Source organism: Phoca vitulina, unplaced genomic scaffold (genome assembly GCF_004348235.1).
Source record: "Phoca vitulina isolate PV1807 unplaced genomic scaffold, GSC_HSeal_1.0 scaffold36, whole genome shotgun sequence".
Taxonomy (NCBI): domain Eukaryota; kingdom Metazoa; phylum Chordata; class Mammalia; order Carnivora; family Phocidae; genus Phoca; species Phoca vitulina.
The window spans coordinates 16,625,667-16,642,328 of record NW_022589739.1 but is presented as its reverse complement, the minus strand read 5'-3'; the positions used below and the strand labels follow the sequence as shown (position 1 = coordinate 16,642,328).

Here is a 16,662-nt window from a genome sequence, read left to right as displayed (position 1 = left end):
TGAGTCAGTAGAGCATGCAGCTCTTGATCTCAGGGTTGTGAGTTCAAGCCCCACGTTGGGTGTGGAGCTTACTTTTTTAAAAAGAAGAAAATTAAATCTAATTACTTAACAGGACAGCAAAGAATATTCCAGATTAGACTTTGGGGCAAAGACCTCTTCAAATAAAACATTACAAATAGCGAGAAATACTACTGTATTACAATAGTAGGCCATCTTCCCTATTTTGTTTTTCAATATTAGAGGAAGTAATAATTTAGCTATATGCAATAGTTATATTTTGTAATCCTATCCTGAGTCATCTAAGCAGACAGACTGTACATGTCTACATTAGCACTGCTTTTACATACTATACTATAAATACTTTTTTTTACAAGTCTATCTATCCAGTGAGCTCCTTGAGACCAGTAACCATGTCTTACTTGCCTTGGTTTATTAATATTAGTTAACATTTACTGACTGCTTACCATGTGGTAGGGGCTTTATATGCATTATCTCATTTATTTTTAAATTTATCTTATTTTTCAAAAGATTTTATTTTTAAGTCATCTCTATACCCAACATAGGGCTCGAATTTACAACCCTGGGATGAAGAGTCATATGCTCTATTGACTGAGCCAGCCAGGCACCCCAGCATCACCTCATTTAATCTTCAGACAACCTTAGGAGATTATTATACCAATTTTAGAGATACAGTATAATGAGCTCCTCAAGAGCAGAGACCCCATTATTTTATTCACTAGTACTTCTCTTATGCCTAGTCCAGCACCTGGCATACTGAAGGCTTTAAAAAGTGGTTGTGGAATAATGAGGAAACCAAAGCTCAAAGAAGTTGAGTACTTGTCCAGGGTATACAGTTAGTAAGTAGAGACTCGATTTGAATCCAGGTCTGCCTGATTTTAGATACTGAAATTTTTGCTCCACTGCCTCTCTATTTCCAACTTCAACCTCAGAATTTGGTACTGAGAATGTACACAGTGGACATCTGTTGAATGAATGAATGTCTTCTACCTTCAGACTACTTACCCACTTCCCCCTACCATTCCTCTACTTCTTCACTTCCCTCCTGAGAGGCCTAGTATATAACCCATAGCTGTAAGCTTTCATCCTCCCTCCCTCCCTTCCTATTAGCAAACATTTACCACTATCTACAGAAAAGAAAATATGTATTACTGAAAAAACACATGAGAGTTGCAGCATGGGAAGTTAGACGAATAGTTTGTTACTTTTATTACATAAACACACTGTAAAATAGGTCTAAAACACAAAATGGAAAATTGATCATAAACTAACAAAAATTAACCCCCAATTTCCGAATTTTGTTTTTTTGTGCTTATGATTTTTCTTTCTTATAAAGACAAATAAGAAATTTATAAAAGTGAAGTATTCTTCATATAAACTTCATCCTCTACAGTGTGTCAATAAATCTTTTTTTTTTTTTTAAAGATTTTATTTATTTATTTGACAGAGAGAGAGAGAGAGAGAGTGCACAAGTAGGGAGAGCAGCAGGCAGAGGGAGAAGTAGGCTCCCTGCTGAGCAGGGAGTGGGGCTTGATCCCAGGACCCTGGGGGTCATGACCTGAGCCAACGGCAGATGCTTAACAACTGAGCCACCCAGGCGCACCTCAATAAATCTTGCTAAATAAAGAGGTAATTCCATAATGACATACTTCAAGCTAAAATAAACAGGAAAGTGAGGACGTCCTCTCTTGTAATATTGACTTTAGGCTCGCCTATAGAAAAGCAAGGCACAATAATGTAGTTTTGGAATTTAAGAAACCGGTTTCAGTTAGATGATTATTATCTAGCTTAAGTTTAAAAAGATACAGGAACACTTACTTTTTATAAAAGCACAAAATATTCTAAAACTACAAGGCTTCTGATACTCCTGAAATGTGTCCTTATTTATTGTTTGTTTGTTTGTTTTCTAGTTTGTTAAAAGAATTGTGATAGGAGTCAAACAAATCTAGGTTACAATCCTGGCTCTGCCCCTTAATAACTGTGTAACTGCTGGGCAAATTCTCAGTATCTCTGAGCTCATTTCCTTTAAAATGTGAACAGTAATCCCTGATTTGTAGGACTGCTGGGGAGATTAGAGTCTGTGCAGTAATGGTCATAGCACCAGGCACATGATAGCACTCAATTAACAATGGCTCTCTTTATTTAGGGTCTGCTACCTTATTTTCCTCTGGTGTCATTATGGGATAATCATTATTTTCTACAGCAAAGTTTCCTATGTCTGCTTTCCTCAATGTAAATAACCTCCCACATTAAAAAACTCATAAAATATTAGGAGGGGAAATATTCAAGGAATTTTCAGTCTATCTTTTCTAGAAAATAATGTCATAAAAAGGACCTTGTATGTGTATGTGCATGCATGCTTTCTCTTTTTTTCTTATAAGAGCAATGCTACACCTGCATTACTGACTACCAAAGCCAGCCGGGCCTGGGCATTGGCATCCTTTAGGCACTTGAGTTTGCAAACTCTGTTTTAAACACTTTCATAGGACATCTACCATTTCATTTTCAAAAACTGTATCACATATAATTTACCAGAAAGGGAAACACAATGCAGGCAAGTACTGTTAAACAATCAAGTGTGTAATAATTTTTTAAAATTACCTGATGGAATATAGGCTCCTTTACCTTAAGGTAAACCTACAAAATATTAAAAGAAACACATGTGAATGAAGTGCATTATTGAAGGGGAAGAAAACTTATTCCAACCATTCTGCAAATCCCAAACCTCTCTTGCTTCCCTAGTCCTGCTACTTAGATCTGACTCTAGCCATGTAAAACCAATCAGATTAGGTGGCGTGCCACAGAATGGCTAGTACCTACAGGTGGGTCTCCCCCAGTGCTAGCTTTACCATGGTAAACTAAATGTTTCAAAGCTATAGTAGATTACTCTGGCCTCTTAGCTTCTACATCAGCATCAAGGAAGGGCAAAGGTACACAGTTAGGAGGGGTGAAGATGTTCTGTTGACAATGTCTGTAACACATTTTTTCTACAACACAAAGAACACTGGACTGACAGGTGATAAATTTCAGAGTCTGCCACTTACTTGCTATAGACCTTGAGCAAATCACTTAACCAAAAGACTCATTTTTTCCTTATCTGGATAATGGGAGTAACAGTGGTGAGGAATAATAAGCTAAATAAAATACATGAAAGTATTTAGCATATAATGCATGCTCAGTAACTGAAAACATTTAAAACAAATTTCTTGTGCTTTCTTTTACTTCCAAAACCTCTAACACACTCACCTAGATGCATAACTCATCACCTAAATGCATTCCCAATTACACATATCCTAGTTTTAGGCTCCAATATCATTTGGGTGATTAAGTTCAATGCCTATTTAGGCTTTAGCATGCATTTACTGCCCTGTAGGAGTATGCCTTTAAAATGACATGGTAGAGAGGAATCAAAATTCAAATCATAATCCTGAAATGGCTCCCATCACTTACAAGACAAAGTCCAAATTTCAAAGCTTTCCATGATTTCACTCCTGACTTTCTGCCTGGCCTCACTGCTCTCCTCTTGTCCCTTTTTCATCCTAGGCTCCAGAAAGTACAGTGCTTCCACATCTTTAAACATGCTGCTCTTTAGTTTGTTCAGAAATCTTCCCCTGCTGGCAAACATTCATCTTCTAAGATCCCGCTCAAACTATCCCTCTTTCTTGAAGCCTTTCCTGGTCCCTTCTCCATTCAGCAGGAGCAGCCATTCACCCTCCTTTGTGCCCTCACTGACCATGTATAAACATCATGTAATTTATTGGTTTGTTTCTCTCCCCTGCAAGGCAGTCATCTCTTTGACAGCAAACGCTGTGCTTAGATATCTCTATATCCTCATTTAATGTAGAGCTGACCTCACAAAAATTTTATGTAATTTTTCAATTCAGCTACAAAATTTCTTATTTTGGGAGGAAGTTCCTACCATCACACAGTAAGAGCAGATTATTTCCTTTAAGCATCCATAGAGCTTTAATAGTAAGATTTATATGAGACACTATATATCTGTAACTCTAAACTCAGTAAGGAAGAATGCTTTTCATCTCTGAAATGTGTTGTTTCAAAATACTAATTTCCCTTTGCATAGTTTCATATTACCACTGCTATTAATAAAAGAAATGCAAAAGGACATGCCTCTTAAAGATATTTTTTTAAGGCAAAAGAATTATGGAGTCCTTACTGTGTGCCAGGTATTAATTTTTACAACTAATATGAAATGTATGCTGTTATTATCTTCATTTTACAAATGAGCAAATTAACGCAGGGAGATTAAGTAACTTGCCCAAGGTTCCCAGTTATTAAGTAACAGTGTTGGTCCAAACTCAGATCTGACTGACTCCCAAGCCTGTAATTCTGACCACATCAGTTCTGAACTTACAAAGGGGTCCAGTTTTGACTTTGCCACCAATTCTCCATATAAACTTGGCTGGCCAGGCAAGTCACTAAAACTCTCTGGACTTTAGTCTCTCTCTTTTTTTTTAAGATTTATTTATTTGAGACAGAGAGCACAGAAGGAGAGTGAGGAGAAGCAGACTCCCCGCTGAGCAGGGCGCCCGATGTGGGGCTCGATCCCAGGACTCTGGGATCATGACCCGAGCCGAAAGCAGCCGTTTAACCAACTGACCCACCCAGGCGCCCTGGTCACTTGGGTCTTTTAATTGAAATTTTTATAGGTCAAACTTCAATCTTTATTTTACTCATCCTCTCAGAGGCAACTAATACTGTTATTCCTTCTAGAAATCTCTTTGTACTCTGTTATATTGGGCTCTCTTGTTTTCCTATATCTCTGATTACTTATTCTAGGTCTCCTTTGCTAGCTCCATTTCTTCTACCTGACCCTCAAATGTCAGTGTTCCCATGTACGGCATGGTAATTATAGTTAATACTGGGTTGAATACTGGCAATTTACTAAGAGAATAGATTTCATGTGGTCTCATCTCTCTCTCTCTCTCTCACATACACATACACACACACACACACAAGAAGATATGTTAATAAGCTTGCCTAGAGTAATCATTTCACTATGTATCAAAGCATCATGTTTTATACCTTGAATGTATATAGTTTTTTTTTTAAAAGTGATGACTCTTACTGAAATCTTTAGGCATTATGAAAGTTTGCAAACTGACAGGCTGTGAATATCAAACAATATACTCTTTTTTAACTCTGTTAAAAAAAAAAAAGAAGTGGGGGCGCCTGGGTGGCTCAGTCGTTAAGCATCTGCCTTTGGCTCAGGTCATGATCCCAGCGTCCTGGGATCAAGCCCCGCATCGGGCTCCCTGCTCAGCGGGAAGCCTGCTTCTCCGTCTCCCACTCCCCCTGCTTGTGTTCCTGCTCTCACTATCTATCTCTCTGTCAAATAAATAAATAAAATCTTTAAAAAAAAAAAAAAAGAAGTGTTCCATAGGGTTGCATCTTTGGTCATCTTAATGGTTCATGCTATCTCTGTGCCAGTTCATCTATTCCCACATTTCTAGTACTATCTATACCCTGACAATTCTCAAATCCACATCACATGCTTAATCTGTTAGAAACAAGATATGACTTACTGTGGTCACTATTAAACTGAATAGAACTAAAATAAAAAGCAGATGGTAGTTTACAGAGTTCTTCATCTTGAAACATTCAAACCTTTTAAAAAAGAGAGAAAGAAAGAAACTTATTTTAGAATATATAACTAGTAAAACAAATAGAATGCTGTCTTACCACTTGTAGACACACCTTTGGGTCTAGTGATGCCCATCATTTCCTCCCACCCAAACTCTTATCTCAGGGAACTTGCACCACCTAGAGCCTCCAAGAGGCTGGGGAAATCAGGAGAAGGCACCTGGCTTAAACTGGGTCAATGAGAAGCTCTCTCCTGAAAACTTGGGAGTTTGGGAGTCAGAGACTGAATCAATTAAATGTGGAGAGTCAAAGTATAAAGCCTTATGGATTGAAAGTCTGATGCTGACATTTAGGCAGCTAAATTGAATGGACGAGAAGATGAATGAGCAGAGAAGTGATCTGCATGGAGGGAAAAATAAAGCAAATTCAAAGACGAGACCATGCAGAGAAGAAGGAATGGAGAAAAAAAGGGTGGGAGAGAGAAGCTGCCCTTGAGTTGTAGTAAGGCCGTACTTCCTGCTATTGGGTTTCATATAATTTCCTCATGTCCTTAAATAAATTCCTCTTAACTCAAGCTGGCTTGAGTAGGTTTCTAAATCTTGCAATGAGCCATCCCTGACTAAGGCACACTATTACAGAAAATATCACTTTATTATAATTGTCTCTTTATGGGTCTCCTCAACCAGACTGTGAACTCCTGTGTGCAGGGATAAAATCTTTTTCTCATGTATCTAATCACTAGGCTAGCAAATACTCAGTAAATAAGGAAATATGAACAAATATTTGACCATTGGTTAGGTATCCAACCTTTGAACCTATGTTTTAGTAGAAGCAGCAGCAGAGTTCTCAGTTTACTCATTAATTGGCTGTGGGAACTGGACCCAACTCCTATTTCCTTATCTCTACAGAAAGGTGGTTGGCCCAGATGATTTCTAAGATCTCTTTTACCTTCAAATTCTGCGACTTGATGACTCATTTAAAAAAGCTCACCTGAAAGTATTTTTCTAGATCAGGGGCAGCAAACTACTGCCCAAAGACCCAAGCTTGTTTTTGTAAATAAAATTTTACCAGAACAGTCACACTCATTTGTTTACATATTATCTATGGCTGCTTCAATGCTACTGTAGCAGTTGAAGAGCTGCAACAGAGACCATAGGCCCATGACACCTAAAATAATTACTACCTGTCCCTTTACAGAAAAAGTTTCAGATGAGCTCTTTTATTTTTTTTTAAAGATTTTATTTATTTATTTGAAAGAGAGAGAAAGAAAGAGCAAGAGCAGGGGGAGGGCCAGAGGGAGAGAGGGAGAGAGAGAGGCAGACTCCCTGAGGAGCAGGGAGCCCAACGCGTGGCTGGATCCCAAAGGCAGATGCTTAACCGACTGAGCCACCCAGGTGCCCCCAGATGAGCTCTTTTAAGTAATATATTTTCTCAAATGATTCTGATTTTTAGATATCTTTAGAAAAAAATATTCTTGGGGTGCCTGGGTGGCTTAATCAGTTAAGCATCAGACTCGTGATGTCGGCTCTGGTCATGATCTCAGGGTCTTGAGATCGAGCCCACATCAGGCTCTGTGCTGAGTGTGGAGCCTGCTAGGGATTCTCTCTCTCCCTCTGCCTCCCCACCCTCTCTCAAAAAAAAAAAAAAAGGGGGGGGGGAAGAAGAAGAAGAAAATATACTTGAGCTAGTATTAATGATCATATTGAAAAGAGATAACCATCATATAAAGAGTTTAGAGAAATTTTAAGTACTAGTGCTAGGGAATTAAGCGCATACTTAGAAGGTAAGTTTATTAAATTTGTAATTCAATTTCCAACTCTGACACTTACCAGCTACATGGCCTTAGGCAAGTCACCTAAGCATAAGTTCTGCTTATATCCTTAGACAAGTTACTAAATCTCTCTGTGCTTCACTTCATCATCTATATAATGGGGATAATACCCATTTATCTTGCACAACTGAAAGAATTAGAGATGATTTGTGTAATACCTACCACAATTACAGGTACAAAGTACATAAATATTTTTAGGGCATAATATATAAAATTTTTATCTACATTTATAACTCAAGGACAGGCAGATTATACAAGTCAAATTGAAGTAAGAATATTTAAACTGGCCCTAGGGTTTTGAGACCATAAAAGTTAATAAACAACATTATTATAACTTCGACAGATTATACTCCACAGGGAGATCACAGAATTTATAACCTTTTACACTATTACAATCTCCCAGTATAATGTAACAGGGTTAACTATATTACTTAATTTACTATGAGGTGAAAATGAATTTTAAAATATATTAAACAACTGAATTTTAAACATAAGTACTTACATGCAGTACACAAATATACAACAGCTATAAATCATTGGGAGTTCATCCAATAGCTATAAGAAACAAAGAAAGATAAGAGGACTTAAATATTGTAGAGGTGCAATTATTATACAAATCAAAATAAAACATCAGAATGATTATGACAGTCACCTCTTATTATCTAATATCTTTTACTAATTCTTTCATATATTTAACATCTAATTACTCTGAGTGTTGGGCAAGGTCATTGAAAGGACGTGACCATCAATTGACCTGTGAGCTGGACCCAGGCGATTGGAGGCTCCTCACCTGCTATCCTTGGAAGAGGAGTTCTGCTTGTCTTTCTTGTTCCCAGAGGCTGTTCCAAGGACAGTCTTGAGATAGTGATGTGGTGTTGAAAACACCTGTACAGTATACTTGACTAAACCAAATTAAGGCCTCTTTACAAACTTTTAAGATTTGGTGGGCAGGGGCTCCTAGGTGGCTCAGTTGGTTAAGCGGGTGCCTTCCGCTTGGGTCATGATCCCAGGGTCCTGGGATTGAGCCCCGCATTGGGCTCCCTGCTCAGCGGAGAGCCTGCTTCTCCCTCTCCCTCTGCCTGCGTCTCTGCCTACCTGTACTCTCTCTCTATCTCTCTGTCAAATAAATAAATAAATAAAATCTTAAAAAAAAAAGAAAAGATTTGGTGGGTAGGTGGGGGACCTATTGCTGCCACCCAAGATAAGCCTTGTATATAGGTACTCTCTGCTTATTAAAACTGCCACCTACCAACCAGGAGTGGCCTGCCTCTTTCTTTCACCTTTCCCCGCCCTCTGCTTATAGGGGTTGGTTTACTGTCATTGAACAAACAAGCTTGTCCATCTATCTATCCTAATGTACACACCTAAGCAGGACGCCTGACTCACTGGACCACTCAGATCATTCAGTACCACAAACTATGATATCATACCTCCAGGAAAGAATGATGTCTACCATCTATTGGTCTGTGGGTCCTATCAATATTCTTTTGCATTTTCCCTTTTCCTAGAACACCTAAGATGGATAAAATATCTGCTAATATATATAAGAAGGGGTATTAATGGCTGGGAAAGTCATTTAGTTAATCTAAGTAACATATGTTTCTGAAAAATATTGTTATTAGCAATAATAATAATAGCTATATGTATTAAATTACAAGCTAGACACTAGCTAAATGTTGCAGATAGGTTATTTCTAATCCTTAAGCCAATCCTATAGAATTTACTTATTCACTAGATATGCATTTAATTAATTATTTAATAATATATCTACTATGTACCAGGCAATGTGTTAGTTGCTGAGGATATAATGAAAACAAGATGCAGTCAATGTCCTCATAGTCCATTGAGGGAGGGAAATGAAAAACATGTGATTAAATATAAAGATTCCAAAAGAAGGGGGACACAGAAGCCAGAGAAGGTGGTGGCAGGAAATGAAATGGGTTGGTAGAGAAATACATTCTAGGAAGAAGGAAGAGAGTTTACACAAAGTAATATATTCTGATAAATTACTGGAATAATGAAATAGCAGCATATGTGCAGGGTCTTATGGTTAAGTGTCTTGCATTCATTATCTCATTTAAGTTTAACAACAATTCTAAGGTAGGTCCTATTATCTCCATCCCAAGATGAGAACTCTGAGGTTTAGACAATTTAAGTAATTTGTTCAAGGTCACAGAGCTAGTAAGTAATGGAGCCAGATTTTAAACTGAATCTGGAGCATACCTCTACATTATGTTGCCTCCAAAATGTTTCACTTGAATCACCTTCACATGTTCAAAAAAGTTGGCATGGTATCACAATATACTGCAGATAAATCTGTCACAAGGTTTATGAAATACAGAAGATTCCTCTATTTAAAAGTCTGAACCACAATTTCCTGGCTTTATATTAAACATCTTTTGCATTTATATCTTATTTCAGTTTTCATGTGTTAGCAAAATATTTGTGTCATTATTTGGCCTTTCCACAATGTAGTATGGAGGTACTTAAATGGCCCATTTTGGGGGATCTTCTATTCATGTATTTGGAGGATAGGACATAAATAGATCTGCTGTCTCCATATTATCCCATAGGTCTAGCTATACAATCTATAAAGGCAGTTGAAATAATTGTTGTCATTCTTTTATTCATTCATTCGACAAATATTTATTAAGCACCTACTATGTGCCTGGAACTATGCTATGTGCAGGAGACAAGATAACCCTTGCTCTCATGATGCTTGACAATCTAGCCAGGGTGAAAGACACTAGACAGTTAACTGCACAAATAAATATTTAATTACAATTATGATAAGTGCTATGATGGAAAAGTATAGAGTACCATGACCAAAAAACAGGGGTCCTCATGTAAAGAGTCATGACGATTTTCCCTAAAGAAGTGACACAAAAACTGAGTCCTGGAAAATATGGATATGAGTAAGGTAAAGAGGGACTGAGGGGAAGATGAGAACCCCTAAGCAGTGGGAACATCATGTGCAAAGGTCCTCTTGCAGGAAGGGAATTTAAAAAACTGAAAAATGGGGGCACCTGGGTGGCTCAGTCAGTTGAGCGGCTGCCTTTGGCTCAGGTCATGATCCCAGGGTCCTGGGATCGAGCCCCGCGTCGGGCTCCCTGCTCAGTGGAGAGTCTGCTTCTCCCTCTCTCTCTGCCTACTTGTGCTCTCTCTCTATCTCTCTGTCAAATAAATAAATAAAATCTTTAAAAAAAAAAATAAATAAATAAAATAAAAAAAAATAAAAAACTGAAAAATGTCCATTGTGATTGAAGCTTAATTAATGATGAAGAGAAAGGATATGAAATGAGACTGGAGAAATAAGCAGCAAATAAATCAGGCAAATGTTTTAGGCTGAAAGGGATTCTTAATTTTATCTTAAAAGCAATGGGAAGCCACTGAAAAGGTTTAATCTAGGTGGCGGTCTCCATCAGGTTGGGCAGCGACAAAATACCTCAGACTCGGTACCTTAAACAACAGAATTTATTTCTCACAGTTCTGGAGGCTAGGAAGTCCAAGATGATGGCACAGATTTGGTGCTTGGTGAAGTTTCTCTTCTTGGCTTGCAGATGGCTGCCTTCTCACTGTATTCTCACATGGTGGAGAGTGAGAGAGAGCAAGCTCTCTGGTCTCTTCTTATAAGGGTGCTAATCCCATCATGAAAACCCCACCTCATAACCTCATCTAAACCTAATGACCATCTTAAGGCCCCATCTCCAAATATTGTCATACAGGGGACTAGAGATTCAACATATGAATTCTGAGGGGACACAATTCAGTTCATAGTGGTGGTGGTAGTGTGTTTAAAATACAGGTTTTATTATTTTTCAGGTATGGCGAGGCCAACAGATCAGGAGATGACTGCCATTGAAAAGATAGTTATTCACAGTTCCTAAGAAGCGACATCCCATGCCAAGCAGGGCCACACGGGAAAGCACCAGCATCAGTCAGGAGGCAGAATGAGCAAGGGGAAAGCATGGATGACATGCTTTACAGTGGTTTCCCAGAGAAAGGCAAGGTAAGAGAGGGCAATCAGGCTTAGCATTGGCTAATTCGAATAATTTCAGCAGGCTCTAGGGTCTAGGGGCTATCTTTAGTTGTCTAGTACCTGGCCCTGGGGTGATCAGAGCAGAAGAATACTGTCTCCTGGAGTGTAAGAGTCAGAAAAAGAAGGTAGTTTAAAGTATGGGCTCTGGATTGGTTAGTCTGAATATGAAAGGTGCCGTCCAGGGTGAGTTATTTGCTGCATCTAAGAAATGGCCACCCCTGGAAGGGACAGTCTCTCCCTAGTCAGTGAGGCTCCAGATGCCAGAGCATCAAGAATACAAAAAATAAGAAAATATAGTTATAATGGACTGAATGTTTGTGTCCCACCCAAATTCACATGTTGAAACCCTAATCCCCAATCCAGTGGTATTTGAAGATGTGGCCTTTGGGAGGTAATTAGGATTAGATGAGGTCATGAGGGTAGGGGCCCTCATGATGGGATTAATGCCCTCATAAGAGATACCAGAGAGCTTGGAAGAACCCAGTCAGAGAAAGACAAATACCATGATTTCACTCAAATGTCGAATTTAAGAAAGCAGAAAACAACGGGAAAAAAAATAAAAGAGAAACAAATCAAAAAACAGACTCTTGGGGCGCCTGGGTGGCTCAGTTGGTTAAGCGACTGCCTTCGGCTCAGGTCATGATCCTGGAGTCCCGGGATCGAGTCCCACATCAGGCTCCCTGCTCAGCAGGGAGTCTGCTTCTCCCTCTGACCCTCCTCCCTCTCATGCTCTCTGTCGCTCATTGTCTCTCTCGCAAATAAAAAAAAACAAAAAAAATCTAAAAAAAACCAAAAAAACAAAAAAAAAAAAAACAGACTCTTCACTATAGAGAACAAATTGTTACCAGAGGGGAGGTGGGTGGGAGGATGAATGAAATAGGTGAAGGGGATTCAGAGTACACTTAATGTTAAAAATAAATAGGGGCGCCTGAGTGGCTCAGTCGTTAAGCGTCTGCCTTCGGCTCAGGTCATGATCCCGGGGTCCTGGGATTGAGCCCTGCATCAGGCTCTCTGCTCCGCAGGAAGCCTGCTTCTCCCTCTCCCACTCCCTCTGCTTGTGTTCCCTCTCTCACTGTGTCTCTCTCTGTCAAATAAATAAATAAAAATCTTTAATAAATAAATAAATAAATAAATAAATAAATAAAGAGTACACTTATCTTGATGAGCAATGAGTCATATATGGAACTACTGAATTACCATATTGTATACCTGAAACTAATATAACATGTATGTTAACTATACTGAAATTAAAACAAACAAAGGTCATTTAACACACACACACACACACACACACAAAAGGAGTGGCTACCTGTAAACCAGGAAGACAGCTCTCACCAGACCCAACCACGCTGGGACCCTGATCTCAGACTTCAAGCCTCCAGACCTATGAAAAAATATATGTCTATTGTTTAAGCCACCTAATCTACAGTATTTTTGTATGGCAACCCCAGCTGACTAATACAATAATGAACATATGGTGCCAGATCAGGTTCGTGTGGAGTGTTCTGCAGGGAAAGAGCATAGTTGTGGGAGGGCTACCTAGGAGGTTACAGCAGTCCAGGCCAAGGAAAGTTGCTACTTGGATTAAGGTCACAGAACTGGGAATAGATATAAGTGACTAGACTTGAGAAACATTCAGGAAGTAAATTAAACAGGGATTTGTGATTGATTGATACAAAGGTGAGGGAGAAGAAACTCCTAAGGATAACTCCCAGGTTTGTTGCCTAAATACTACAGTTGATGACAGTACAGTTTACAGAGATTGTGAAAACAGAGAAAATTACAAGAACAATTTCAACATGTTGAATTTGAGGTACCTTGTGAGACAGCCAAGTGGAAATGTCAATCAGGCAACTAGAAATACAAATCTGTAGCTCAGAAGAAAAGTCTGGACTCTGGGTGTTGGCTGCTTGTTTGTTTAGAGAAACTAAATTGAACTGAGCATATGTTAAAAGGGCATGGATTTTAAAATCTGGGAGATACAAATAAAGAAGTCTTATTTCAAAACCGTAAGTAGCAAAATTATGACTGGTAAAAGAGCAGAGTTCCAGGGTGGGGGTGGGGTGTGTGACTGAAGAGGAGTCTAGAGAGGAAGGCAGGGGCCAGATCGCAGCCTGTGGTGCAAATTCATGAGCCTGACCTAGGGGAAGTATTAAAGATGTTTAAAAAGTGGCATGCCTGGGTGGCTCAGTTGGTTAAGCGTCTGCCTTCGGCTCAGGTCATGATCCCGGGGTCCTAGGATCGAGTCCCGCATGGGGCTCTTTGCTCTGTGGGGAGCCTGCTTCTCGCTCTCCTCCCTCTCCTCCCCACTTGTGCTCTCTCTCACTATCTCTCTCTCTCTCAAATAAATAAATAAAATCTGAAAAAAAAAAGTGGCATGCATTCTGGAGGGCAGAGACTGCATTTTACATGTCTCATCTCTAACACTTGCACAAAGCCTAGCAAACAATGCTCAAAGAATGAAAACAATTAGTTTTGTTTGTAGGGACAGTATTTCTGTTCCCGTGTGACAAATGGATAGGGGAGGTAGGGACACCAATTAGGAAACAGTTACAGAAATCTGGATTGGAGATAATGGATTAAGGTCGTGGTTGTACAGATTGCTAGAGCTAGATGTATTTGAGCTTTCAGTGTTTTCAGAAGCGAGAAAGCAGGAGAAATTAAAGATGAATCACAGGTTTTTGGCTTGGGCTTTCAGTGTAAGGTGGTTCCATTCATTGAGATAGGGAGCAAAGGAGAAAGAAGGGTAATATTTATAACCAGAATATCTGTTGTTTACATTATAAAGTCTGAATTAGCTTACATTAATTACCTAGCATTTAAGCAATTTTTGTTTTTGTATTATAAAGAAAATTATAGGTGAACACACATTTTTCTTTGGTTTTATTTTCTAGGATAAATATATTTATTTTTACTTATGAGAAAAGGATGAATACATTTTTTTTACTAGCATCTACTTCTTTTTTCTAATAACAAACATATATGCTCAGTAGAGAATACTTAGAAAAAGCAGAAGAACACAAAGAAAAATTCCACATGGCTGAAGAAATTAAAAAATTGCCTTTAACTTTACCCACCCCAGGATTATCAATAACTGTATATATGTCAGTTAGTGAAAGCAAAAAAGAATGAGTTGAATGAGTGAATAGATAAAATCTGGGAGAAGTCTCCTAAAAACTTGAAGCTTTTACACTCCAACCACCAGCAATGCAAGACAATGTCCTAAGATAGGTAAAGGAAACACAAATAATAAAACAAAATGTAGGTCCTCATCTTGTCTCTAACTTTCTGTGTAACTTTTAGTAAATTTACTTCACCTCTCTTAGGCTGTTTTTCCATTTATAAAATTTGTAGATTGGACTACATTTTAAAAATCCCTTCTAGGGGCACCTGGGCGGCTCAGTCAGTTAAGTGTCTGCCTTTGGCTCAGGTCATGATCCTGGGGTCCTGGGATCCAGCCCCATGTTGTGCTCCCTGCCCCTGCTCAGCGGGGAGCCTACTTCTCCCTCTTCCCCAAGTTTGTACTCTCTCTCTAATAAATAAATAAAATCTTTAAAAAAATAAAAATCTCTTCTAATATTAAAGTTCTATGATTCTAAATTGTTCTTTGGCACCTTTCACCCCTTACTTGAAGTCCACTCCTAGTGTCTCTATTCCTTCTCTAATATTTGCCTCAAACCCATTCCCAAATGCATTGCTCTTGGCTAGCTGCCAAAAGGATGTGACACATTAATCATGAGAAAGGAGTTAGTAATAGCTTAAAATATTACCCTTCACAGAGGCACAGATAATAGTATTCAAAGGAATGAATCACTAACAATTAATAATGGTGGTTTCAGACATTCTAACTGGCTAAAGAAAAAGGAAGGAAACTCATACTTATTAAACACTTATTTACCAGATCCTATGATGACACTTTCAATGTGTCATCCATTGGCATCCTATGATGCCAATCAATTGATCCTCACAATACTCCTATAGGTATTATTAAATCCATTAGAATAGATGAGGAAACAAAAGCTCAGGAAGATTAAGTGGCATATCTATGCTCAAACAGCCAGCAAAGTGGTAGCAGAATCGGAACTGGAGTCCAAGCAGCCACCTAGCAATAACAAATCTGAAGAAAATACCATCTAAGCTCCAAATCATTCTTTTTTTTTTTCTTAAAGATTTTATTTATTTATTTGACAGAGAGAGATGCAGCGAGAGAGGGAACACAAGCAGGGGGAGTGGGAGAGGGAGAAGCAGGCCTCCCACCGAGCAGGGAGCCCGATGCAGGGCTTGATCCCAGGACCCCGGGATCATGACCTGAGCCAAAGGCAGACGCTTAACAACTGAGCCACCCAGGCGCCCCAGCTCCAAATCATTCTTAAGACAGAACTGTCAATATCTGCTTGTGCTCAGTTTAGGCAGAAGTAAAGAATGGGCCTCCAATTTCTTTACAGCTACAACCAGCTAAGTTCAGGTTGGTGAAATGGTTCACTGACCACCAGGGTCTAGTAAGTGGCAGCACTGTCATTTCGTACTTTGCTTCAGTGACTGTGCATAAAAAATAATGGATTAACATAGCTGAGACAACTTTATCCTGAAAGGAGACAAGAAGCCTTCAAGGAATATTCACAACCATTTTATGTTTAAATTAGAGAGATGGGGAAGTTTTTTTTTTCTAAAGATTTTATTTATTTTTTGACACAGAGAGACACAGTGAGAGAGGGAACACAAGCAGGGGGAGTGGGAGATGGAGAAGCAGGCCTCCTGCGGAGCAGGGAACCCGATGCGGGGCTGGATCTCAGGACCTTGGGATCATGACCTGAGCCAAAGGCAGACGCTCAACGACTCGGGGAAGCTGTTTTAGAAAGTCCTTCAATACTGAGGATTCTTCCCTCCTAAATCATTGGGAAATTGGGTCATATATTATTTCTATCCAGATGGGCAAGCACATAAAACCACAACTTTGTAGAACCCAAAGAGGCAAGAAATAAGGCATCTGTATAATTTGTCCCCAAAGCTGATAGAGTAGTATTACAGTAATGATAAAGCACACAATCAAAGACCTCAGGATCAAAGGCCATCTGGTCTATTGAAATGCTGTGTTATTTTGGTAACAATCTTACCAACAATTAAGTTTATATACAAATCAAAGTGTGTCCCACTTCTGCTCCAAATCTATTAA

General features: G+C 39.0%; 1 protein-coding gene across 8 annotated transcripts in view; it reads right to left on the bottom strand.

The window, feature by feature from the left end:
* Positions 1-16,662, bottom strand: part of ACER3 (alkaline ceramidase 3) — a 148,828-nt gene that overhangs the window by 44,541 nt on the left and 87,625 nt on the right. For all 8 annotated transcript variants that reach the window (XM_032426964.1, XM_032426967.1, XM_032426966.1 and 5 more), the window contains 3 exons: positions 7,953-8,005; positions 5,562-5,643; positions 2,620-2,655 (listed from right to left, as the gene is read on the bottom strand). In XM_032426964.1, coding sequence (XP_032282855.1) covers positions 2,620-2,655; positions 5,562-5,643; positions 7,953-8,005 — 171 coding nt within the window. The remainder of the gene's footprint in view (positions 1-2,619; positions 2,656-5,561; positions 5,644-7,952; positions 8,006-16,662) is intronic.